The sequence below is a fragment of the Colobus angolensis genome, unplaced genomic scaffold, assembly GCF_000951035.1.
Source record: "Colobus angolensis palliatus isolate OR3802 unplaced genomic scaffold, Cang.pa_1.0 Scaffold108, whole genome shotgun sequence".
Taxonomy (NCBI): domain Eukaryota; kingdom Metazoa; phylum Chordata; class Mammalia; order Primates; family Cercopithecidae; genus Colobus; species Colobus angolensis.
In genome coordinates, this window is record NW_012111808.1 from 4,921,431 (window position 1) to 4,947,664 (window position 26,234).

At 42.4% G+C, this 26,234-nt stretch overlaps 1 protein-coding gene across 1 annotated transcript in view; it reads right to left on the reverse strand.

Moving 5' to 3' along the window:
* FECH (ferrochelatase) overlaps positions 1-26,234 on the reverse strand; it is a 45,786-nt gene that overhangs the window by 12,426 nt on the left and 7,126 nt on the right. The window contains exons 2-7 of the mRNA XM_011949250.1: positions 21,935-22,061; positions 15,198-15,317; positions 13,768-13,916; positions 8,593-8,727; positions 4,980-5,086; positions 1,237-1,335 (exon numbers count right to left, since the gene is read on the reverse strand). Coding sequence (XP_011804640.1) covers positions 1,237-1,335; positions 4,980-5,086; positions 8,593-8,727; positions 13,768-13,916; positions 15,198-15,317; positions 21,935-22,061 — 737 coding nt within the window. The remainder of the gene's footprint in view (positions 1-1,236; positions 1,336-4,979; positions 5,087-8,592; positions 8,728-13,767; positions 13,917-15,197; positions 15,318-21,934; positions 22,062-26,234) is intronic.

Below are 26,234 nucleotides of genomic sequence, written 5' to 3' on the forward strand. Positions count from 1 at the left end.
GACAACAAAAGGAAAAGCAAACCCATTAAAATAGGCAGGCTTCCAGAAGAGAGGAATTTATCTCCAGAGCCTCGGCCCAGCAGAGATAACGAGTAGAGGATCTGCAAGGGCTTTGCCCTAGTGGCTACCAGGGGGCGGTAAGGCCCAGTTACAAGTGTGGCCCAGACACTGAGGCTGGCTCCATTCCCAACGTTGTTAAAACCTCAATCACACCTATGAAGATGTAATTATCCACCTCTCTGGCTTGGAAAGCACTGGTTTTAGGATACAATGCCAGTTCCGAGCAGATGAAACTGGTTACTTATTCCAAGCACTTCTATATATCATACAGTACACTAGCTTGATCATTCTTGTTTCCAACAATACAACAGCTATGGCACAGATTGTAGCATCTGGATGAATAGCCGAGAGTAATATGATGAACTAAGGAGCAGCCAGACCCCAACTTGATCCTCTATATTCACTTGCAAAAATGTGGTCCTGAGTCTTAGCAAACTGCAATGGCTGCCTGGAATTCAAACAGCCCCTAACAAGTCCATCCAAAAGCATGGGACTGAGAACGCTTCGTCTGAATGGAGACCCTCCCACTCAACACACAGAAATATCAAGCTGAGCTCTGCCGACAGGGCAGGCAAAAGCAGGCTTCTCTTAACTTTCCCACTTATTAGAAAGTCTTATATATGAATATATCTTCAAGTTATCATTTTAAAGAAAAGAGAAGCCAGGTGTGGTGGGGCTCACACCTGTAATGACAGCACTTTGGGAGGCCTGGGTGGGTGGATCACCTAAGGTCAGGAGTTCGAGACCAGCCTGGCCAACATGGTGAAACCCAGTCTCTACTAAAAATATAAAAAATTAGCCAGGCATGGTTGTGAGTGCCTGTAATCCCAGCTACTTGGGAGGCTGAGGCAAGATAATTGCTTGAGCCCAGGAGGCGGAGGTTGCAGTGAGTCGAGATTGCGCCACCGCACTCCAGCCTGGGCAACACAGTAAGACTCTGTTTCAAAAAATAAAAAAAAAGAGGAAAAGATCTACTTACAATATTATAATTTGGATTCATTGTTATGAGGTTTTAAGAAGTGAAGCTAGTTAAGTCAGCACCAAGTCTGAGATTTGAGAATTCATTCTTGCACTGGGCTTAGGACATAATGGAAGCTGGACCCATTTCACACATTTAGCAAATGAAATCACCCAATCCTCTATCACTAGGTCATCCAAGAAAACGTTCTTACTTACAGACATCGGCAGTGAGTGAGCAGAAAACAGAATGACCACCTCGCTTCTCTTCTCAAGTGGAAAATGGTCCAGTTCCTTTAGAATATGATCTGCAAAGCACTGAGGGAATAACAAGAAAGGAGGATAAAGAGGAAGGGAAGAAAGAAATGGAAGGAAAAAGAAAATATTTTTAAAATGAAGCCTACACCAAAAATCTCAGAGCAACCCTCAAAAAATCAGGACTCGCTTTTTTAAAAAATTGCAAACAGTCCAGCCTCTCAGCATTGGTTTATCATCAAAATGGATCATAACGGTTTCAGGGGCCTAGGGAATTTGCTGGGAAACTTCTAAAGCTCGCTAATGGCTCACTGCAAATGCGGGCTGTGGATCTGCTTCCCCTCGGGAAGGACAGGGCACACTTCCAGATGGAAAGGAAACACAGATGGGAAGGAGAAGTTGTTTTAAGACCTCTCATTTGCTCCGTTAGCAGGAAAACAGCTTACAGCGTCTTTCTAAAGCTTCCTTAGTTTGGCTTTTAGGCATACCACATTAAATACATTAGTCAGGAATAGTAGGGAAATAAGAAAATACTGTTCTATTTTTATAACATTTTCTTCTGAGCCTCCTATCCCCATCAAGTTAAGTTTTATAAAAACCTTCACAACAACAGATGACAGGTGATACACACCCATTAAATTCACAGAGCGAGGAAAGATGTGGTAAACTTAGGGGCTCATTCAGTCACATCTGTGGAACTTGGGAAAGAACATGGTTCCTGCCTCTCCCTCCAAACCTCTGTCTACCAGACCAGGGAGCTCCCTTCGTCTAGCCGGCACTTTGATTCACGTCGATAGGTGCTGAAATACCAGAACTGAAAGGGCCTTCTTTCATCTTATACTTTAATCATTCTCTGTCATTTAGCTTATAAAAAATGCTACAAAAGTCACAAATGGGTCAACTGACAAAATCAGAATATGAATGTAGATTAAGTAAAAGTTTAAATATTGATGTTAAATTTACTGAAGTTGAATGTTGTACTGTGGTTATGTAAGAGAATATTCCTGATTTTAGAAAACACACATTTAAATGTTTAGGTGTAGAGGATGATGATATATGCATAACTTATTCTCAAATGGGTCAGAAAAAAATCATGTGTATACAAACACAGAGACACACACATACATACACACACACAGGGCATGTGAATGATAAAGCAAGTAGGAGATACATGTTAATAACACATCAATAGGCCAGATGCAGTGGCTCACGCCAGTAATCCCAGCACTTTAGGAGGCCAAGGCGGGAGGATTGCTGGGGCCCAGAAGTTCAAGACCAGCCTGGGCAACATGGAAAGACCTAATCTCCACAACATTTTTAAAAATTAGCAGGGCATAATGGCACATGCCTGTGGTCCCAGCTACTCAGGAGGTTGAGGCAGGAGGATCACTTGAGCCCCGGAGGTTAAGGCTGCAGTGAGCTACGATCATTCCACTCAACTCCAGCCTGGGCAACAGAGTGAAACCCTGTCTCAAAATAATAACACAGTAACATAGGTAAAAGAGTAGATGAGAGTTCCTTACACTGTTCTTAATCTTGTAACTTTTCTGCATATCTAGAATTATTTCCCAATTGTCCTTTGTAACTTTTTAAAAATTATAAAGGACAATTGATCAGCAACATGTAAATCTGCACTTGTTGGTATTTTGATATATCAGTGGTCAGTGAAAACTATGGGATAAGCAAACTATTCCCTAATAAATATTGAGATATTATTAATCTTTCCAGAACTCTTGAAATTTGGCAAACAAATATCCTAAGGCATAAAATGGTACCTAAAGTTCAGTTCCCTTTTCAGAATTTATAATGCAAATTCTCAGTAAATGTGATAGGATTAGATACAAACAAAACCAATATTTTCTGGTCTTTGCAGTGTTTGGAAACTAAGGATGCTCAGAAAGGATTATCTTTGGACCTCAGCCTAGATAAGGAGGTCCACTGCAAGGTTTATACAGGAGTCTAGAACATAAATTTGCCCCAGTTAATCCAACAGCTAGATAAATACCAATATTAGAGAAAACAGTAATAAAATGGCTATTTGGAGCAATCACTACCTATGCCAAGTAGAAATGTGGATTCAAAACAGAATTTGTAGTTTTAAACTATACTTTTTGTTTTAGTTTAGGATTTTGTTTTCTGGTTTCCAAAAATGTCATATCGTATTCAAAGCTTAGTGTTTTTCTTTTCTTGGCTTGCAAAGAGGAAAACACAAATTGCAAGTAATACTTGCAAGTAAAAACACAAATCATATGGCTTGCAACAGCCTCTAAGCCGTCTTCAAAACTGAGGCGCCATGGGCAAGGAGAAGTGCTATTTAAATCACCTAAAACCCATCTGTGGCATTTTCCATGCGCAACCTCTCTGCAGAATGAAAGAGGCACCGAGCCTCTCAGAGCCTTCAATCACATCATCTAGGAGGGCAGATAAATGCCTCTAAAATTCCCTTTCATTTTATGAACAGAGACTTCCTCAGTTAAGAGACCTTTCCATCGTTCTGCTTCCCCCCTTTTCAAAGGGCTGAATTTTAATGCAAATCTAATTACTCACTTGATCAGGGCAGGCAGATGCTGTGCAGATCCCTCCATTCCCTGCTACCACATGTCAATGCTGACCTGAAACCCCCTCCTTTCCAATCGCAGGCCTCCCAAAGCAAAACCCAGGCTGCTGGTGCCCAGGCAGTACTGGCTGGACCCAGCAACACAGCCGTCAATGCTGCACACAGAGACCACAACTACACCCACCCCTAAGGGTAAGCTCCTTCACTTTTTACTTAAAATTGGATTTCAACCCAAGTGTTAACCCTTTATATGCCTAAGGAACACAGCTGTGGGGAGAGCTGGCCTGATTTCAATGATGTCTAGCACCATCTAGTGGTCACAGATTTAAGTGATACCAGGCTTCTAAAGCTGTTAGGGTTTTTTGTCAAGAGTCAGAAAACGTTCAGGGAGTGAAAAATAAAATGGATAAAATCTAAATGACTTAATATTTCCCCTACCTAAAATAACTCAAAAGCAGGAACTTCTACTAGCAGAACAAAATTATATTTGCCTAATTTAGGGCAATATTTTACCAACTGCCCTCTCATTTTTGACACGCAGAAAAGAATCAGTTCAACATCAGTTCAACGCTATTAACGTTAGAACTGTAATTTTAATTTATTCTCCTAAAATCAAGCATCTGCTAATAAAAATATTATATATGTAAATTGTACAGAAGAAATATGAAATTTCTTTTAATATGTAAAACTTTCTCAATTGAAACGTTCAATTTATTTTCATGTCTCAGAAAATGTAGATATATTACTTTTACATTTTTAAAATCTTTTGACATTTTAAAGGATTTAGAAAATAGAAAATTTAATTCATCGGTCAGTCATTCAGCCTACAAATGAAAGTTAACTGAAAGACCATGCACAATCTTTAATGCTCTTCGGGTCACAGGAAGCACAAAACTCAAAATATCGTTCTGTTATGGCTTGGGACTAATAGCATTCATCTGCAGAAAGAAGACTCTAATCATTTTAATCTTTAAATGTATTTTCTCTGTTCATAATAAATCAAGAATATAATACTTTCATTTAATCCCTAACACACAATTTAAGCAAACGAACAGAAAGGCTCAGAAGGACATCCACAAACCCAGAAGGGACAAGAAGCTGATACACACTAGATGCTGGGGTGACAGGCAGCTGGCAATCACTGGCTTACCTGGATGAGGAGGTGATGTGTGGGCCACCTGTCAATAGTGCTCCACTTCATCGTGGGCTTCCGTCCCATTTGATTATAGTACCTGTAAATGGCATTTAAGCTGCTGCCTGAAATATACAGAGGCCACTTAGTAGATGCATTTTGATTATGGTGAAAATAAAAAACAGACTTGTAAAGGTAGTATATATAAGTTCAAAGCAGGTAACTGCTTCTATACTGAATCAGTCTAATTACAATCATTTCAATACTCTACAATGCATATAGATTTAACTACCCTGCAAATGAAGATCACTAAAAAGCAATCAATTTCAATGGACTTTCAAAGATTATCGATGTCAGTTCTAGTGAAAAACAAGATGACTGTAGAGTTATGAAATATAAGCAGTCATATTTGCAGGGACCAAGTCTTACAATTGAAAGTATGTTGGCCAGGCGCAGTGGCTCACGCCTGTAATCCCAGTACTTTAGGAGGCCGAGGCTGGTGGATCACCTGAGGTCGGGAGTTTGACACCAGCCTGACTAACACGGAGAAAGCCTGTCTCTACTAAAAAATACAAAATTAGCCAAGTCTGATAGTACACCTGTAATCCCAGCTACTCGGGAGGCTGAGGTAGGAGAATCGCTTGAACCCAGGAGGTGGAGGTTGCGGTGAGCCGAGATCGCGCCACTGCACCCCAGCCTGGGCAACAAGAGCGAAACTCTGTCACAAAAAAAAAAAAAAAAAGTACGTTTTTTTTTTTTTTTTCAGTTACAAAGGTTATCAATCCCATTATAGGAAATGTATGGGATGGGGAAGAAAGAAAAAAAGAAACTGACCATTATCCCAGCATGCTAATTACAGTCATTGTTTTACTCTAATGTGGTTCTTTTTTTCTTTATAGATGTTTTGTTTTATGAAGTTGTAATTTTTAATACATATGCAATTCTGCATGCTGAGTATTTTGAGCATCTTTACTTAATATTAAGAGATAAATATTTTCCATGTTATGATAAAAGCTTTGTAACTATTGTTTGTTTGTTTATGAGACAGAGTTTTGCTCTTGTTGCCCAGGCTGGAGTGCAATGGCACAATCTCGGCTCACTGCAACCTCTACTTCTCGGGTTCAAGTGATTCTCCTGCCTCAGCCTCCTGAGTAGCTGGGATTACAGCTATGTTCCACCACACCTGGCTAATTTTGTATTTTTAGCAGAGACAGGGTTTCTCCATGTTGGTCAGGCTGGTCTCGAACTCTCAACCTCAGGTAATCTGCCCGCCTGGGTCTCCCAAAGTGCTAGGATTACAGGGGCGAGCCACCACACCCAGCATAACTATTGTTATTAACGGCCTCATGATAAGGAGAGAAAATTATTGAGGTTCCTGTGAGCTCTCATTCCCTAGAATAAGCTAAATGGACACCAAATCATTACAAGTAGTCTAATAAACTTGTATTTCTATAAGAGAGAGATGGAAATCATGAAAATTCAAAGCCAAAAGGAAGGCAGATGGTGTCAACCCAATGCAACTTTTTCCTGTCTAGGGGAGGTCATTTGGAGTCACACCCGAATCCTATGAAACCAAGTCTAACACATAGCCTCTTCCTCAATCTTAACAAAGAGCAAGTCCCAAAACATTTCTATGTTTTCCATCACCAACCCACTGGGCTCTCTAACTATAAGAACTATTAGTTAGGTTTCCAATTTAAAATGCTAGGAGGGAGCATATTTTAAATCAAATATACTCTCAGGCTAAGACTCAACTTCCAAAAAGATAAAACAGGTTCAATTTTGGTGAGTAGAATACAGTGAATCAGAAGAATTCAAATGGAATCCATTCAAGGTTCAAAAACAATCTCTCCAGAAATCAAAAAGTTGTCACCACCAGATTCACATTACAGACCACACTTCACAGGTGGATATCATTTTCATATGTGCAAGAGGGCATCTGGACATATGTGCAAGGGGGCATCTGGCATTAGCTCTTTCAGATTGTGTGGAAACATTCAACAAACAATCCAAAGAAGTCATTAAGAAGGAGAAAAATGTGACTGAGAAATTCGTTTGTGATGAAGACATACACTGGCTCTGCCACAATAGTGCATATCTAAAAGATCCAACAGATAAACAGCACCTGAGTGGCCTCGGAGAATTCATGTACTTCCCAAAGCCTTCCACAACTTGGATAGATGGATGTACCTGTCCTTATATGAGACACACTCAAGGAAAACTAAGCATATGCTGAAGGTTTGCATACACTGTCACTTGTTAGAGCCAGCCCTGAAATAAAAATCATAGTCAATCTTCTGTCATGTAAATAACAAACTTCTTAATTTATCTAATTGTGAGAGTAGCCATTTACATATTGAGGTATATTTCTTAAAACAAGGCAAAAGGAGAGCTTAAAAGTTCATAAAATCTGACTCCTTCTCCAGTAACGTATGACCAGACATTTTGAAGTTGTAGTGGTGCATTTCAAAAAGAAAAATAATAATTCAGGCCGAGTGCAGTGGCTCACGCCTGTAATCCCAGTGCTTTAGGAGGCTGAGGCGGGTGGATCACTTGTGGCCAGGAGTTTGAGAACAGCCTGGCCAACATGGTGAAACCCCATCTCTACCAAAAATACACAAATCAGCCGCGTGTGATGGCGCGTGCATGCAATCCCAGCTACTCGGGAGACTGAGGCAGGAGAACCACTTGAACCCTGGAGATGGAGGTTGCAATGACAGAGTGAGACTCTGTCTCAGAAAAAAAAGAAAGAAAAGAAATGATAATTCAAACTCTTGAGGGTCTCTGAGAACTCAGGCATTTTAATGGGTTCTCTGAACTCAGGCATTTTAATGGGTTCTCTGAACACATATTTAAGGCACATAACAAGCTTTGACTTTTTCCAATAGCCTTTTGATTCTCCTTATGGTTATAGAAATGATAAACATTAACATCCGAAAGCTATTTGGGACTAAGAATGTGCTGACCTCAGTCCTTGCAAGGGAATGCAAACAAATGTATCTGTGGGTGACAGCAGCAGCTTTGCCTACAGTGAATGATACAGAGGTTGCCAAACACCGATTATTACCCAGCTCCAGTTAAATATACAGAAAACAACAAGTAGTAACATTTTCCAAAATCAAGAACACAGAAAATTTTGCAAAGGGAACCCCAAACTGGGCTTTAGTTTTACCAGCAACCAACTCATAACTGAAGCACAACAACGGCAACAAAATACCAGTATTTCCCATGTTGTATGGGCATCTTTGCTTTCAAAATGCAAACAGTTACAATCTTTGCTACATCAGTAAGAAAATCTGGGTAGCCATAAAAAGGTTTATCACACAAACCTAAAAAGAGCCTTAAGGTTCATTACTGATCCATTACACAACGGCATTAAAGCACTGACCACTTATAGCTACTGCCTACCACCCACCATTTGGGTAATTCCCAGCCAAGTGGCCAATAATTCAAGGGACAGATGGACCATGAGATTTCAAATGGACTGACCTGAACTCTCCTGTTTAATGAAGACAGGTTGAATTTGCCATTCAAATTGCAAATGATTCATCCTTCCCTTCAGTACTTAGACTCCTTGGTTATTTTTGCCAGCACCATATCTACCTTTCCACTGGCAGAGAGATGCCCTTACCTGTCGTGGAGCAGCTGTACTGTGGATACTGTGTGAAAGCAATAGCCCTTTCTAGGCCATCTCTCTCCATCTCCTCAATTGCTTCTTCTGTTAAAGGATGGACGTACCGAAATCCAATATAGTATTTGTGAGGGGCTATTAGGAAGCACACGTGGAAAGGAGAAAGTGTTAATCTTTATATAGATTCCTCAGAGTCACCGAACGTAATGCAATGCCCAGAACAAAAAACAGTTCATGGAATTTCCTATGGCACTGACGGCGGAGGCAAGTTTAGCATATTCCTTGGATCGTATCCACTCTTCAGCTGGTATGTGGACTTTTAACCACGATTTTCTGCGATCAGCACCCCACCCTCACACCTTTACTGCACAGTGGTTTTTAAAACTCAAACTTCTCTTCCTAATTCTCTGTTCTTGGCTGGCCTAAGAAAGCCTCAAGAGAAAGGAGGAAAAAACAACACTTATTCTAAAATATAACTTCCTCTTGCATACCAGATACTATGGTAGACACTGGGCATTATTTTTTTTAATTTTTTTTTTTTTTTTTGAGACAGAGTCTCGCTCTGTTGCCCAAGCTGGAGTGCAGTGGCGTGATCTTGGCTCACTGCAAGCTCCACCTCCCGGGTTCACGCCATTCTCCTGCCTCAGCCTCTTGAGTAGCTGGGACTACAGGCGCCCGCCACCATACCTGGCTAATTTTTTGTATTTTTAGTAGAGACGGGGTTTCACCATGTTAGGCAGGCTGGTCTCAATCTCCTGACCTTGTGATCCACCTGCCTTGGCCTCCCAAAGTGCTGGGATTACAGGCGTGAGCCACCGCGCCCGGCCATATTTTTTTAATCATTTAAACCTGATTTTTCAGATAAGGAAACAGAGACTCTGAAGGTTAACTGAACTACCCAAAGCCATACCGTGCAGGTGGTCGAGCTGGAATTAGAGCCTGGGTCTCCCGAACCATGCTTCTCACTCCTCCCAGAAACCCCCTCACCTGGCTCCTATTACCCAGTTCCCTGAAACCCCAGGCCAACTCGTTTACATGTATAAAAAAAGCAAGTGCTCTTGGATATGTAAAAAAATTCGTTGATAACAAATGATGAAAATGATTCTCCTCATTACACATATAAAACAGTGCTTAATTTGGAGGTGCCACGTGGGATTGAAAGCCATTGTTCTTGGTACCTAAACGGCCCGTGCCTGCTGCATATCCTCGTGTTCTTTCCCTGTCCCTTCCCTGTCCTTTCACTAATATCCTCCTCTATCTTCTTTATCCTCCCGCATCTTCCTTTCGTGTAGTTCAAAAACATCCACACCACATAATTGCTTAAGCATGTATAAAGTCATAAAACTACAAGTTTCCTAAACTTACTTGGTCTTGTTTCCTGGTCTTTTCACAGGATTACATATAACTTACACTCAGGGATAATAGTGAGAATTACTACATGAATGTCAGGTAATAATAAGACCATGATAATGTTACTGTCCAAAGCATTAGCAGGGGCTGCAGCTATGAATGTGACATAAATTGCCACAAGAAACATTTAGGTTAAAAGTGAAGGAAAAGACGGGAGTTTACCTCATTTATACATAGATATATACAAGGATGACATTCCTCCTAACTTGACCCACAGAACTATGAGCCAATGGAACACATTCCCAAGGGAGAAGCAGAATGCCGTTAGGCAAGAGAAGCACATGTGTGCACAGAAAGGCTGGCTAGACTCAGTAGTCTCTGGTTGGGGACTGCAAAAAAGAGGAAGGAAGTAAAACAGAATCATCTTTAGTGCTCTGTCCATTTTCAGGCCATGAATTTCATGCCACCTTGCATAAAATGGTCACAAGCAGTTAAAATATATCAGAGGACATGATCCCATAAGCAAACTCCAAATGACTTAATTGTTCAAAGATTACGTGCTTTGTGCTAAAAACTGCCAACTATTACAATACCAAATCCCTTGAAGCAACTCTTGGTGATCTGAGCTGAGGTTCAGCAAGCAAGTGGAAACTGCTTTCGAATCTACTTTGAAACAATACAATGATCAGAATGACATCCCCAGTGCTGCAGGTCAACCTGCTTCTCACATTTTCTTTTCACCTGTCCAGTGTCTGAAGGTTACAGTCTAAATGCCTGGAGTCTGGGAGTTAGTTCCTCAAATCGTGCATACTACGAGGTAGAGGGGCTGCCCTTGCAGATAAAGACAGGGCAGGTGGCCACATTTTAAAGTGAGAAGAGAAAAGTACCCTGGAAAGAACTGATAATGTTTTCTAAATGCTTTCTAAAGACAACCTGTAAACACATATTGTAGAAAAAGCGGCAATGTACTCTCCAACTGGGCATATCCTGAGGAATGAACAAACAGTGTTCACGAAGGCCCCTTGTCCACCACGGTGGGTTTCACACAGAGGCTGGCTGTCCCTGGAAGGATGCAGGGACGGGAAGGAGCATCTCTGATGTTAACCAGCGCCACATCTCATGGGCACATCTGGCCAGAGTGAGCCCAAAAGACATTACTCACTGGCCTAGCCTAGGTACCCTCAGAGCAGCCGTCTAATGTAAACAGTCTTCAGCAAGAACTACTAAAAGACAGAGAAACTAGATTTTTAAACAGCAAAATTTCATTAATTTAGCATGTACAATAGTTCAAATGTCTGATTTGTACATGATTTTTTGAAAGAAAAGTTTGAAATATGTAGCAAATGCTTCTTAATTTGTATCAGATCATGAACCCTGTGCTAATCATGAATTAAAAAGCTCACATATATTGAATTTTTGTCATGTTAATGCCTTTCAGGATTATCTCATTTAATTTTCACAAGGATCTAGGAGTTGGGTTCTATTACCACCCCCATTTTCTAGCTGAGGCTTAGTGAAGTAAGTAAACTGCCTGAACCAGAGCAGGGAAGCCAGGACCATCAGAGAAAAGAACCTATACTCCTACCCACACTGCATCCGGTAAAGAACAGAATTATTTCACGAGTCATTAAAAGCAGTTACAAGCCAAACAGTTAAACTATAATTTGTATAGCATATTTGAGATTTAGACTTTCCATCACATGATTACACTTCTCATCTATTTCTATATCTATTCTCTACATTTCTGCAATGCAACTACATGAAACCATTTCCTGATGTAACTCACTGTCTTAGCTAACTGGTCAATTCTATGAAACCAGCGCAAGTCTCAAAATGTCCACACTGGCTACCAAGCAACAACCACTTCCCTAAAAAATGACAGCATGAAACGTGTTTATCTGTCTACAATTATCACATTTTCTGGCCTAAAGAGAATTTTTCTTAATAGAAATAAATGAATAGACATAGTTCAAAAGTAAACTTTACAACTGTATAGGAAAGAAAGGATCAGAAGGGAGGAGAAATGAGAAGGAGACAGAGAGGTACCCCCACAGGAGGTGGCGGGAAGGATGCCCTTCTGTCTATTCCTTTTTCAAGTGTGACAACTCTACCAGGGCTTTAACTCCTGGGCTCATGCAATCCTTCTGCCTCAGCCTCCCAAACAGCCGGGGTGTGCCCCACCCCCATGCTTACTAGCGCTCTTTATAATGATGGGTACTACAGTAACATAAAAACAGGAAAAATGGGAACCTTTCTGCCTCCTCTTCCCACTGAAGAGACCATAGCAATTGCAAATCTGGTTCATAATAAACCCTTTTTTTTTTTTTGAGACAGGGTCTCACTCTGTTGCCCAGGCTGGAGTGCAATGGTGTGATCATGGCTCACTGTAGCTTCAACCTCCCTGACTCAAGCGATCCTTCCACCTTAGCCTCACAAATAGCTGGGCCTCCAGGTGCCACCATGCCTGGCTAACTTTTATTGTTGTTGTTGTTATTGTTGTGTGTGTGTGTGTAGACAGAGTTTCACCATGTTGCTCAGACTGGTCTTGAACTCCTGGGCTCAAGCGATCCACCTGCCTTGGCCTCCCAAAGTGCTGGGATTACAGGCATGAGCCACCAAGCCAGGCCCACAAGAAATCTTTGATCGGGATAAACTGTTAATGACTGGAGTTTGTTCTCTATCAAGCAGGTGTGAATGGAGGGCTGACATTTTAAAGGTGCACTGTGGCATGCACGGAGGAACTGCCTAAGAAATGCCCTTGAGCCACAGCTGAAAGCAGGAAGCAAGCCAAATATGCAGAAGCACAGTTGAACAATTTTCCATGTGAGGTGATCTGAGAAGGGGCCAGGACCCTTTGTTACTTTGTGCCACTGGAACCAGTGGATTCTGAGAGCAGCTGGAGTGGACGCTTGCTCAGTGATGTCAGCAAAGAGTGAAATGCTCCTTTTGGTCCTGCCTAGTGGAGCTGTTCTCCTTGAGGGTTCCCAGTGTCACACACCTATCCTGATCCCAAAGCTCTAAGATATATTTGCAATGAATGTAATTCATGTGTCCTAAGATGTACATGTTTTTGGTTTTAACATTTCTCATATCAGTCCAGTCTACAATAGATGGTGTCTTAAAATTAACTGGTAGTGCTTTTGTGTCTTAGTATTATACAAAAACAGGCTGTCCTGCAATCAACTGTGTCTTCGATGTGTTTAATACGGCATTTTTACTTCATCCATGCAGTTAGTGGTTCATTCTGCACACTATTATTCTGGATAGAGGTTCTCAGATGTGCACAATCCTCTTTTTGGTGCCACATCCAACGAGGACCTTCAATACCTTATGATGGTGGTATCCTGAGAGCTGACAGCATCACTGTAAGTTGCTTAGTGTCTTGTGGCTTCCATGATAGCTAGCTAATACTGCTCTAAATATTCTAATTAGCTATCAGAAAGAAAAGAAAATAGCAATAGCAGCAGACTCAATTTATTTCCCAAAGATTTCTTTCCAGCGTAATGATGTATGCATCTTTTATTCACGGTATGTTGCTTATGCCTTATACTCGACCTCAACTTAACAAACATCTCGAACTTCCTTTTGAAACTCATGTCCCAAATCCTTAGCATTTTTTCACTTGTAATGTAAGAAGTCATAGCAAAGGCTAAAGGTCAAGGGATAATGCCTGGAGACCTAAATTAAATGACCATGTATTAAGTAGGAACACCACAAATCGAGTTGCCAGTACACATGAAGCATGTAGCATCTACTACTGTTTTGAATTTCATAACTACTTTGAAAGAACTCATCTAGTTACACGTTAATGAAGAAACACCATACCTGTGTTGGGGGACAGTTCGTCCAGCAGCTTCACCATGCCCTCTCCCTGCTTGGAAGTCCATATCTTGATGGGGGAGCCGCCTCCAATCCTGCGGTACTGCTCTTGAATCTTGGGGGTTCGGCGTTTGGCGATGAATGGTGCCAGCTTACTAAATCATTTAACATACAGGTAAGTGGATTTTATTCCACCTTAGCAACCTAAGACATGTTTTCTACTCAATAAAAAAAAAAAAAAATTAAGATTAAGCCTTTAAAATAGAAGCTTTCACTGACAATAGCCAGCTCTCTTGTTGTAGATTATGGAGCTAAAGCTAGACCCTCTCTGTGGAATACCCAGCTGTGCTCCACCAGTTGTTCCAGTAGCACACCCTGAAGATTCAGGACACACAATACCCATGCAGAGAACCCTGGATGTGTGCTAGCTACTAGAGTAACACATTTGGATCCCACACCTAACGAGAACTAGGATATAAGACAAAGGAAGTATATACATTTCTCTTTATTTAAAAAATAAAGTCTATTAATCTTATAGACACACTTGCATATAGGAGCAAAGACGTATGCACAAGAATATTCACTGCAATACTGTAAACAACCTAATTGTCCAACATGAAGCACGGATTAAACAAATGAAGTTACAGCCATATGATGCAATTCTAAATAGTAATCAAAAAATGAGCCAGACCTATATATCGATATAATGTTATGAAACAAGATACAGTGTTAAGTTTAAAAAAAAAAAGGAAAGTTTCAAATATAGTACATAAGTACCTTCACATTTGTGTAACAAAGTGGGGGAGGGTGTGTGTGTGTGTGTGTGTGTATGTGTATACTTGGATATGCACAGACTATTTCTGGATGTAACAGCGTTGACCTCCAGGTGGGTAACTGGGAGTGCAAGGGGAAAGGGACATTTGCCTTTTACTGTAATTACTTTTATACTATTTGTAGTTCTTATCACATGCATGTATTAATTTTTCATTACAAAAATCTATTTTGAAAGAAAAAGGAGAGAAGGAAGAAGGAAAAGAAGGATGAAAGGAAAAGAAGGGCAGCAACAATCCATATTTATAGTACAAATGAATAATAATCATTGCTTCCCTGACTGTTAATCAGCCGTTAAGTGCCAAGGACAAATACATCTTTAAAAATCTTTAAAGGTGCTTAAGCTATGTCAAGACAACTGCAATTTCCAGGGCTCTGGGGAGCAAAGGGCTCAAGGAGAATCCTCACTAACTTATTTGCTCTCTCCCCCTGAAATTTTCTGATATCATATCCTTCTGATATCCAACAGAAAACAATGCTGCTGCTTTAACCATTACCAGATGCGCATTAAAACGATTTACTGGTTTGAAACTACAGAATTGAGAGACGCATGTCAATGCAGTGCCAAGGTTATAATCAAGTCGAGGTGTTTATATGGAGCTCACTTCTGAATAGGAAGCGTCATGAGGTCTCGGTCCAAGAAGAGTCTCAGAAGGAAGTCGTGAACATCTCCGAGGGTTTCGGGGCCTCCCATGTTTAGCATTAATATTCCAGTTTTGGGCTTCCTACATAAAATAAAATACAATGGTTGATTTGTCACACTTCTTATTTTCTTCCAGGGTGGAATCTTGGTTCAGCCAGCAACTCTTATCTAACCTGTTCCGTACAAAGGTAAATACTACGGCTCTTTTCACTGCCATCACACAGATACCTATTCAGGACATCTGTGGCCTCCAGCTCCTCATGGTCCCAGCTCAGACGCGGACCTTTGTCTTTTGGCTTAATCCATGATATCGGTCTTCACTCAGCTGGAAATGTTTCCCTTTTAAAGTCTCAGCCTGAACAGAGATCAAATCTTTAGGGACTGGGAGTCAAGGTAGAAGTCTAAAATTGTCCTGAGGCTAAAGCATCTGCACACGTAAATGCCATACGAATACAGAGGTTACCCAACCTCTCCCAACTTCAGGTTTCCTCATCTGGAAAACACAGCACCCACCACCTACTCAAAATGCTGTTTTGAGAATTCAGCGGTAACAGCTTCAGCTGGCACATGGTAAGTTCTACTCTACACAGAGCAGGGTTCCCCCCTAATTTTAAACCTCCACAGTCTAATACCAGCCCATCCCCCCTCTTGCGTCTGCTCCTGTCTCTTTAGTCAATGATTAAATTAAATGAGCACTGACTGAAATTATTTTTTACATTTTATTGTATTTTTGAAATGGAGTCTCACTCTGTCACCCAGGCTGGAGTGCAGTGGTACGATCTCGGCTCACTACAACCTCCGCCTCCCAGATTTAAACAATTCTCCTGCCTCAGCCTCCTAAGTAGCTGGGATTACAGGCACCCGGGCTAATTTTTATATTTTTAGTAGAGATGGCGTTTTGCCATGTTGGCCAGGCTGGTCTCAAAATCCTGACCTCAGGAACCGGCCTCAGCCTCCCAAAGTGCTGGGATTACAGGTGTGGGCCACCGTACCAGGACTGACTGAAGTTATTGCTTGCTCCTCTGCTTCCTTCTCTAGGACCTCCCTCTATTCCTTCACCCGTAGCTCCTGTTATGATAAACTTCTCCTCTCCATCCTGCATGTAAATTCACTGCTAGATAATTCCTGCAAGAACCAGTGCTAACATTCAAATTAGTCCCAGGCTAGAGAATCAACCACTGAATGAGCAGGAAGAAGCAAAAAGAAAGCAGAGCTCCATAACAAGTTTTAGGTGAAGCAGTTTCTGGAAACTTAAAAAAACAAAGTACTAGGCAAAAATGTAAACCTAAACTCCAGATCAAGCTCCGTAGTCAACACAGCCCAAAGTGAGCCAGGCCAGGAGCTCTCCACTCCTAAGCCCCGCCAGAGAGCAAGGCGAAGCCGGAGCAGGACCAGGTGCCTCTGGCACGCTGGCAGGAGCCATCAGAAGACCTTGTGTGTCCCCATGAACAGGTAGCCATGGGATGGCAATAACTGGGGAACTAAAGAACAAGGAGCATTTCTTCCATTCATTCTTTTTTCCATTTTTAAAAATTGAGATATAACTCACATACCATAAAATTCACCATCATCTGAACAATTCAGAGGTTTCTAATACATAAGGAAGGGCAGGAAACCACTACAACTATCTAACTCCAGGACATTTTTACCCCACAAAGAATCTTTGTATCCATTAAAGCCACTCCCCATTCCCTCCCCTCTCACCCCTAGCAACCACTAATCTACTTTCTGGGCCTATAGATTTGCCTATTCAGGACATTTCATAGAAATAGAATCACATGATTGTGTCTGATTTTACTCAGCATAAAATGTTCATGCTACATGTCGTAGCATGAATCAGTATACTTCACTCCTCTTTATTGCTAAATAATATTTCATTATATGGTTATACCCTCTATTCACTTTCAATAAAGCAGCTGAAAAATAACCAGCCTGAAGTTTATCTAAACACTGTTATTACGAGTGCTGAGGGGTCTACTTCCTGAATCTCCTATACCAGACCACCTCTGACTACAGCAGCGACTAAGCCAACGCTGCTGAGACAGAGCCTGTATAGAAAAACATTCTTTATGTGCTCGACAACTAATGATACTACGATGACATCGTTTTTTTTTTTTTTGAGACAGGGTCTCACTCTGTCACCCAGGCTGGGGTGCAGTTGCACAAACAAGGCTCACTGCATCCTCGACCTTCCGAGCTCAAGCGATCCTCCCGCTTCAGCCTCCTGAGGAGCCGGGACCACAGGCACCTGCCTCCATGCCTGGTTACTTTTTTAATTTTTTTATAGAGACAGAGTCTTGCCATGTTGCCCAGACTGGTCTCAAACTCCTGGCTCAGGCTCCCAAAGTGCTGAGATTACAGGTGTGAGCCACTGTCCCGGGCTTATGATGACATCTTAATGGGTAATTTTTAAACAATTATTAACAACATTTGGCAATAATGTAAGGCAGCAGCAGATGTCAAATGTAAACAGGTGGAAACTTTTCTTGATCAAACCTATTGTAAGTGAATGAGGTAAAAATCTGATTTCTCAACCTAATTTTTCAGAATACGAATCAATTCCTGGGGAAGAAGAAATATGGCATTACAATGAGGTCAGGGATTTTCTCATTTAGACCCCATTATAAAGATTAACTAAGGTCCCTTTTCACATCATTGCCTTCGACCAGGGTTCCTCAACCTCAGCACTACTGACGTTTGGGGCTGGAGAGTCCTTTGTTGTAGAGGACTGTACTGTGCAATGCGGGAGGCTTCACAGCATACCTGGCCTCTACCTAGAGATGACAACAGCACACACCCCACCCCAGTGTGACAACCAAAAATGTCTCCAGACACTGCCAAATTTGTCCCAGGAGGCAAAAATGACCCCTTCCCCCTCCTGAGAATCACTGTCTTAGAGGAAGAGGGCTTCATCCCCTTTTAAAAAACCAAGCAACTGCAGTGAAGATGTGGTTGTTATATAACTCTTCCATGCTCGAGTCCTACGACTGCATTAACAGGGGTCTGTTGAGTTTTCTTTCCTTGATATCTGAAAATTCCAGATGCATTATTTTGTGATATTCCTTTAATCTTTCTACTTAGACCACCAGTCTTCTCCTGGGATCCTGTCTTTCGCCCTCAAAATCTGTGACTCACAATAAATTAAGTGCATTTCCCATGGATTGCTGCCAGTTAACAGATTACTGGTTAAAAAACCTCAGGCTAAAAGACTTACCCAAGCCACAGACAGTATCAGTGTGCAAACGGGATTTAGAGCTGTTTTTCATCTGTAACACCTGAGCTCAGAACAAGAGTGGCTTTAAAGGGGATGCTACTTTGCCCTGCTCATGGTTTTGCAAACCCATGTTGATCTTACACATTAAAGAGATGCACACGACTTGAAAATACCTAAATACACATGCACTTAATTCAAAACTGTGTTGTGCATGATGAATAGCGCATTAGTAAGTCCTAGTCTGACACCCCTCTATTCTAGAATGTGAAGTGAAAGCTTTAGTCAAGGGCCTCCATCTCCTCTCCTTCCAGACAGAACACACCTGAGACCAAGGTCTGAACGTTCATGTTCCGTTTGTTTGAACATAAAATTGTATACAGCAAAATACACTTAAAATTTCTCACTTGGAAAGGTTTCAACATTTTGCCATTTTTATATCCCAGGACTCTCAAAATACAAGGTTTTTCCTTGAAATATTAAATGTACGTAACAGAAACTTAAGCTTGTCAATTCATAAACAATAATTCTACTCTACTCTATATGGTCAGCCTCAAGAAAAAGTAGTAAGATCCCAGCTCTTCATTGAACCTCTAAGACATGACTGGCCTGTGAGTCTACGATGCCTCTAGAACAGAATTTGGTGAACTACAGCTCAGGCACTAATTCTGTGTACACACATACACCCCTACTGCCTGCTTTTGTAAAGAAAGTTTTACTGGAACACAGCTCCCCTTATTGTTTATGTAATATCTGTGGCTGCTCTCACATTACAACAGCAGAGTTGAATAGCAGCAAAAGAGAGAGTTTGGCCTACAAAGCCTGAAAAATTTACTGCCTAACCCTTTACAGAACGAATCTGTCAACCCCAGCCTAGTGTAGTGTCTACCCTAGTACTGCAATCTAGTCCAGCCCAAGCATTAAGCAGCACAATGCCTTCATAATGTCTGCCATCAGAATAATCCACAAAGACACACTCATTGCTTCATCATTTCTAATATTAAAAAAAGTAGAAATCACCTACACGTCCCATAATGTTGGACAGGGTAGTTTATGACTTAATAAAATACTCTTCAGTTACTAAAATACTATAGACAAATATTTATATGATGATAAATAAAAAGAGGGCATTATAAATATATGATGTACAGTATGGTCACATCTTCCTAAATACATACAGAGTGAATCTTAATAGTCATACTGACAAAATTGGCCTGGCTGGTCGTTCATACCTGTAATCCCAGCACTCTGGAAGGTTGAGGCAGGAGGACTGCTTGACCCCAACAGTTCAAGACAAGCCTGAGCAACACAGTAAGAGCCCGTCTCTATTTTTTTTTTTTTTAAGAAGACAGAGACAAAATATTGGGTGGTAAGACCTTTCATAATGTTTATTTTTTTCCCTATCTATATTCTCTAAAATGATCCCATGTATTTTATATAAATATGATCTAAAGTTACTTAGTAGAATTTAAAGATTTTCATTTAATTTTAATAATATTAAGGCTACTTATATTAATGAGTTGCCACTAGAATAACACACAAATGAAATAATTTTTCTTCCAAGATTCCATATTGAATCAGTTCTTCAGTTTCTATCAAATCCCAACCCTCAGTACTTGTGGCTGAAGTGGGGAGAGGGGCTGGGACGGGCAGGGAGAAATGGAATGGGCCTGCTTGGCAGGCTGCCAGATGAAGAAGGTATCCAATGCCCATCCCCAAGTAACCTCAGGTTACACAGCATTCAATCATCATACTCATGATCATACAGCAAAAAATAATAAACACACAATAAGAAAATTTTGGTTTTGGCCAGGCACGGTGGCTCGTGGCTCATGCCTGTAATACCAGCACTTTGGGAGGCCACAGCAGGAGAACTGTTGGAAGCCAAGAGTTCAAAACCAACCTAGGCAGCAAAGTAAGACCCCATCTTTACAAGAAAAAAAAATTTTTTAATTAGCTGGGTGTGGTGGTGTGCACCTGTAGTCCTAGCTACTCAGCAGGCTGAGACAGGAGGATCGCCTAAGCCCAGGAGTTCAAGGATGCAGTGAGCCATGATCACACCACTGCACTACAGCCTGGGTAACAGTGCAACACTTCTTCTCAAAATAAAAACGGTGGCTCACGCCTGTAATCCCAGCACTTTGGGAGGCCAAAGCAGGTGGATCACTTGAAATTAGGAGTTCGAGAGCAGCATGGCCAACATGGTGAAACCCCATCTCTACTAAAAATACAAAATGACTGGGTGTGGTAGCACACACCTGTAATCCCAGTTACTTGGGAGGCTGAGGCAGGAGAATTGCTTGAACCTGGCAGGTGAAGGCTGCAGTGAGAAAAGATCAAGACACTGCACTCCAGCCTGGGTGAAAGAGCAAGACTCCCTCTCAAAAAAAAAAAAAAACAACATATATATATATATGACTGGGTGTGGTGGCTCACGCCTGTAATCCCAGCACTTTGGAAGGCCGAGGCGGGCAGATCACTTGAAGTCAGAAGTTTGAGACCAGCCTGGCCAACATAGTGAATTCCCATCTCTACAAAAAATACAAAAATTAGCCGGGTATGGTGGTGTGTGCCCGTAATCCCCACTACTCAGGAGGCTGAGACATGAGAATTGCTTGAACCCAGGAGGTGGAGGTTGCAGTGAGCCGAGATTGTGCCACTGCACTCCAGCCTAGGTGACAGAGTGAGACTCTCTCAAAAAAATAAAAAATTATATATATACACACACACACACACACACACACACACACTCATACCTGTATAATTTTCATCAAACAATGTGTGATCTAGGAGAAAGGTCATGGAGTTAAATAGGTCCTAGCTACTTTATCTCACTCTGCCTGATATTAAAGGGTGCTGTTTCTACGTACTCATCTTGATAACTTCCCTTTATAGAGTCTTCTGTTGCCTCTGTACAGAGGAAGACTTGGGAGCAGTTGTGACTTCTGCTACTAAAGAGGACCCTTGCAACAATGCCATGCCTGCTGCCAGCCACCAGCAACAGAAGAGGTGAGGTATGAAACATGTACTTCGCTTCTTTAATAGATGATAAATCATATTACTTCCTTTATAATTATGTTCAACAATACTCTAGTTTCCTATAGAGATTCTTGGTAGATCAGTTATTCGTTATCCTGTACAGAACATACATTTCATAGGCATAATTATGTTAGGTTCATAAATACATTTCCAGCATATATAATTTGTGTTATGTGACATATTCCAGAACCAAATTCTTAACACAATTTGCAGACTATTTGTACTCAACTGTGTCTTTTAACAATAGCCCTGTTGCGGGGAAAGATCCAGTGGGGAAGGAGGGTGTAAAATCTGTGGTTTAACAGCTGTTGAAAGGAAGCCAAGAAAATAGCACACCGCTCCTTCCACACTGGCTTTTCCCAGCACCTTTCCTCCTAGGCAGCTTGGGTCTACTGGTGTCTGCATCGATAAAGAGAAATCCTTATTTGTATCTGATGTTAGACTCATACCTCTTCTGCGGCTGAACTTGAGGTTTGGCATGCTGGGCATGCTGGGCTGTTTCTGTGGCGGCGGCGGCTGCAGCTGCACCTGACTTCCACCTCCATGGCTGACAGACCCTCCAGCTGCTGGATGCCACTGTGACAAAATTAAAGTGCTCGCATGAAATCTAGCTGGAAAGTAATTTCTTCTGAAGAGGTCCTCAGAGCATAATTCCTGGATTTAAAGTTTAAAGAGATGCGATGGCAGAAATGATTTTCCTAGTATTTCTCTGCAGGCAGGTAAAGGCACTTAAGGCCTGTCCAAGGGGATGGGTGGAGGGTCGCTCCCCCAGGATGGCAGATGAGAGCCTGCAGGGAAGCATTTTAGAAACTACACACACCTCCTCTCCCCACCTCGGCTGCAGATGTTGATACAATCCCTCACAAGAAGCCCTGCCTGAGACCAACATGACTGACAGTAGCGTGCTGCTCCTGTGGAAGGACAAGGGGCTGCAGAAAAGGTGAAAAGCCGCCAATTTCAGGAGTGGTAACTGGGCCAGTTTTCAAATAGCTGCAGTTCTCCTTTCTGCCTCCGAGCCTTCTTCGGAAAGCACTGGTGCTGAGAACCCAGAACTGCCCTTGAACCTTGACAAGGGGCCTCTGCTTCCTAGGGCCTGTTCTAGCCCTCCTCCCACTGCACCCCACCCCGCGGGGTATGCAGCCTCTACCACCAAGGAGACATGCCCCGCCAGGAGTCCACATCCCACGTACCAGACCAGGCTCCCAGCACCCCAGGATTCCCTGTCCCCCAAGCTCCACACCCACTCCCAGGGTCGGTGCAGGTATCTTTTCTGGATCCATCCTTCTGAGAGAGGTTGTGCCATCAGTGTAGCAAGTCTTGACCTGAATGGTGGCCAAGGGATAGCCGTTTGCAGGAGCAAGAGTGGAACCGGGCATGCAGACCAGAGAATCCATCCAGGCTGTGGGCGAGACTCCTCACAAGGCCAGAAAGAGCTGGCGGCAGGAGGAGAAGCAGGAAAGTGTACAAATCAGAGACAACTCTCCAAAGGCCTCTACATTTCTGCAGGAGCTCAGAGAGTTCAAGAGCTCACCCCTCCAGGTCGTGATCAAGGTCTATTTGTCAATATAGGAGGAGAGAACATATTTCCCAGTTTGGTAGCTTGCGATATCCCACATACCATATATGTGCCTTCAAGTATACCCTTGTCCTGGGCCCCACAGGAGGTGGCAGTGGGCCTGAAGAACCCACCTGAATCGAGGAGTCCATGTGCCATACTCAGCTGTCATATGAAGAGTACTGGTCCTTAAACATCCAGGGAAATGAAACTGAAGCCAGAGAGGATGTACTGAAGATGGCCATGTGAGAGGGCGGTTACTATGGCGCCTGGTGCTATGCACATGACCTCTTCCCCATTCTCAAACCCGTCAGGTATAAATCAGCTTGCCATCAGTCTCCTTCTGCCCTCCTCCTCCTAACAGGCAAAGGTGCCCTGAGGAGGAATTTAGGCTGTGGGTCAAGCAGCTCTGACTCTGAATGCAGCTCTGCCACTTACTAGCAATGTGACCTGGGGCCAGGTCTTCCTGAGCCTGAGTGTCTCCATCTGTAAAATGACACCTTGCTACAGGGATTCTTGTAAGGAGGAGAGCAGAGGAGTGAAGCGCTCTGCAGCATCCACCATGTGATTAGTGCTGGCGTTAGTTTCAATTGTCAGTTTCTAGAGGATGGGAACTATACCTGCTCTGATGTTATCACCTACCATGTCTGTAAAATAGAAGAGAAGGGTATCTCCAGGCCATTAGATTTCCAACTATCCAGATTGTGCACATTCCCAGCAGAGCCAATTATGTGAGCTTATGCTGAATAATCTTTACCAACTCAAAGTGGAAGTGCAAAGATTTCATAAAGAAGTTCAATTCCATCTGGTTTGAGTTGGTGTTTAAAAAAAAAAAGAAAGAAAGAAATTCCAAGGCTCAAACCAACTCACATCTCCTTTTTTACATAAGTTTAATTCTGAACATCATCATGGGATTTAACCAGGTTCCTAATCATGCTGCAATGTCCCTAATTCCTTACATGAGTGAGACTGTATCAGATTCCATGGGATATGAGAATAAAACCTTGGCATTCCACAATTTGACTGCTGGTACAAGTTTAGCACCCCAAATGTGAAAATCCAAAATCCAAAATGCTCCAAAACCTGAAACTTTTTGAGCGCTGACATGACACTCAAAGAAAACGCTCATTGGAGCATTTTGAATTTTAGGTTTTCAGATTTGGAATGCTCGATTGGTAAGTATATTCCAAAACCTAAAAAAATCTGAAATCCAAAACACCTCTGGTCCCAAGCATTCAGGATAAGGGGTACTCCACCTGTAATAAAATGACATTTCCTCCTTCAAACCTAACAAAAGGAAGGAGTTCCAGGTGTGGTGGCTCACACCTGTAATCCCAGCACTTTGGGAGGCTGAGGTGGGAGGATCGCTTGAGCCCAGCCACTTGGGGGCAACTTGCACAACATAGCAAGACCCTCATTTCTACAAAAAAATTAAGGAGTTAAAAAAAAAAAAAGAAAGGCTGGGCACAGTGGCTCACACCTGTAATCCCAGCACTTTGGGAGGCCGAGGCGAGTGGATCACGAGGTCAGGAGATTGAGACCATCCTGGCTAACACAGTGAAACCCCGTCTCTACCAAAAATACAAAAAAAAAATTAGCTTGGCATGGTGGCGGGTGCCTGAAGTCCCAGCTACTCGGGAGGCTGAGGAAGCAGAGCTTGCAGTGAGCTGAGATCGCACCACTACGCTCCAGCCTGGGTGACAGAGCAGGACTCCGTCTCAAAAAAAAAAAAAAAGAAGGAAGCGGTGGGGAGGGACTAGATTTTCCAACTAGTAGATGAGGATTTCCTAGTAAAATCTGGGAGCTAGTAGCTTTTCAAGCAGCTTAACTATTACCATGTCCTACTTACAAAATTATTTTCTCCATGGTTCACCAGATTCTCAGAGAGGAGAATGATATTGCTACCAAGGGACCCTTTCCACTCAGGTGAGTTAATACACTCACCGTTCAAGGACTCATCTAAAACACTCCTCTCCCCTAATGATCTGAAGATTCTAGACAAATGAAGAGTGTCTCCTACCAAACAATTAGCATTTGTCCTGGCTAAAGGAGTTTAAAGCAAACATTCAAAGGGCCAACTGAGCCTCTGGAAAAGACTCAGCTCACAGTTGAAGAGAATCTGATGGCACAGGCAGCATTGCATGGCGTAGAGAGCACGTGGTCGGAAACCAGAGAGATCTGAGCAGAAATCCCACACAGGACCAAGGGGCTGTATGGCTGGGCCTGGGCAACTCACTGAGATGCTGCGAGTCTCACTTTTCTCATCTGCAAAATAGTGATAAGGCTACTTCTGCAGGGCTTCTGTGAAGATAAGAGGGGAAAAATATGTCCAGCCCCAACAGCAATGCCTTGCCACACTGCATGTGGTTAAGCAAAGGGGTGAAGAATATCCAATAGTACAGACTTGCCCATTTATGAATTAAGACCAAGTAATTCTGCCCCTCCTCCTTACATGGATAACTGGTCTACCTTTAGAAGGCCTACAAACAGGCCGGGCATGGGGGCTCACACCTGTAATCCCAGCACTTTGGGAGGCTGAGGCGGGAGGACTGCTTGGGCCCAGGAGTTTGAGACTAGCCTGGGCCATGTGAAGAGACCCTATCTCTATTTTTTTTTTTATTAAAAAGAAGAAAGAAAGAAAGCCTACAAACAATAAAAATGATCAAACCAAGAAATAAGCAGCAAAACAGAAGATGACATAAGAAAACAAAACTTCACTGGGTGCAGCGGCTCACACCTGTAATCCCAGCACTTTGGGAGGCTGAGGCGGGCAGATTACAGGTCAGGAGATTGAGACCATCCTGGCTAACACAGTGAAACCCATCTCTACTAAAAATACAAAACATTAGCCGGGTGTGGTGGCGGGCGCCTATAGTCCCAACTACTTGGGAGACTGAGGCAGGAGAATCCCTTGAACCTGGGAGGCAGAGGCTGCAGTGAGCCGAAATCACGCCACTGTACTCCAGCCTGTCGACAGAGCCAGACTCCATCTCAAGAAAAAAAAAAAAAAGAAAGAAAGAAAAAAAAAAAACTTCATAACTCCTGCAGTGGTGAACACCTGTAGTCACAGCTACTTGGAAGGTTGAGGCAGGAGGCTCACTTGAGCTCAGGAGTTCAAGACCAGCCTAGGCAACAGAGTGAGCCCTGGTCTCAAAAAAAAACAAAAAACTTCTCTCAAAAAACAAACTTTGGCC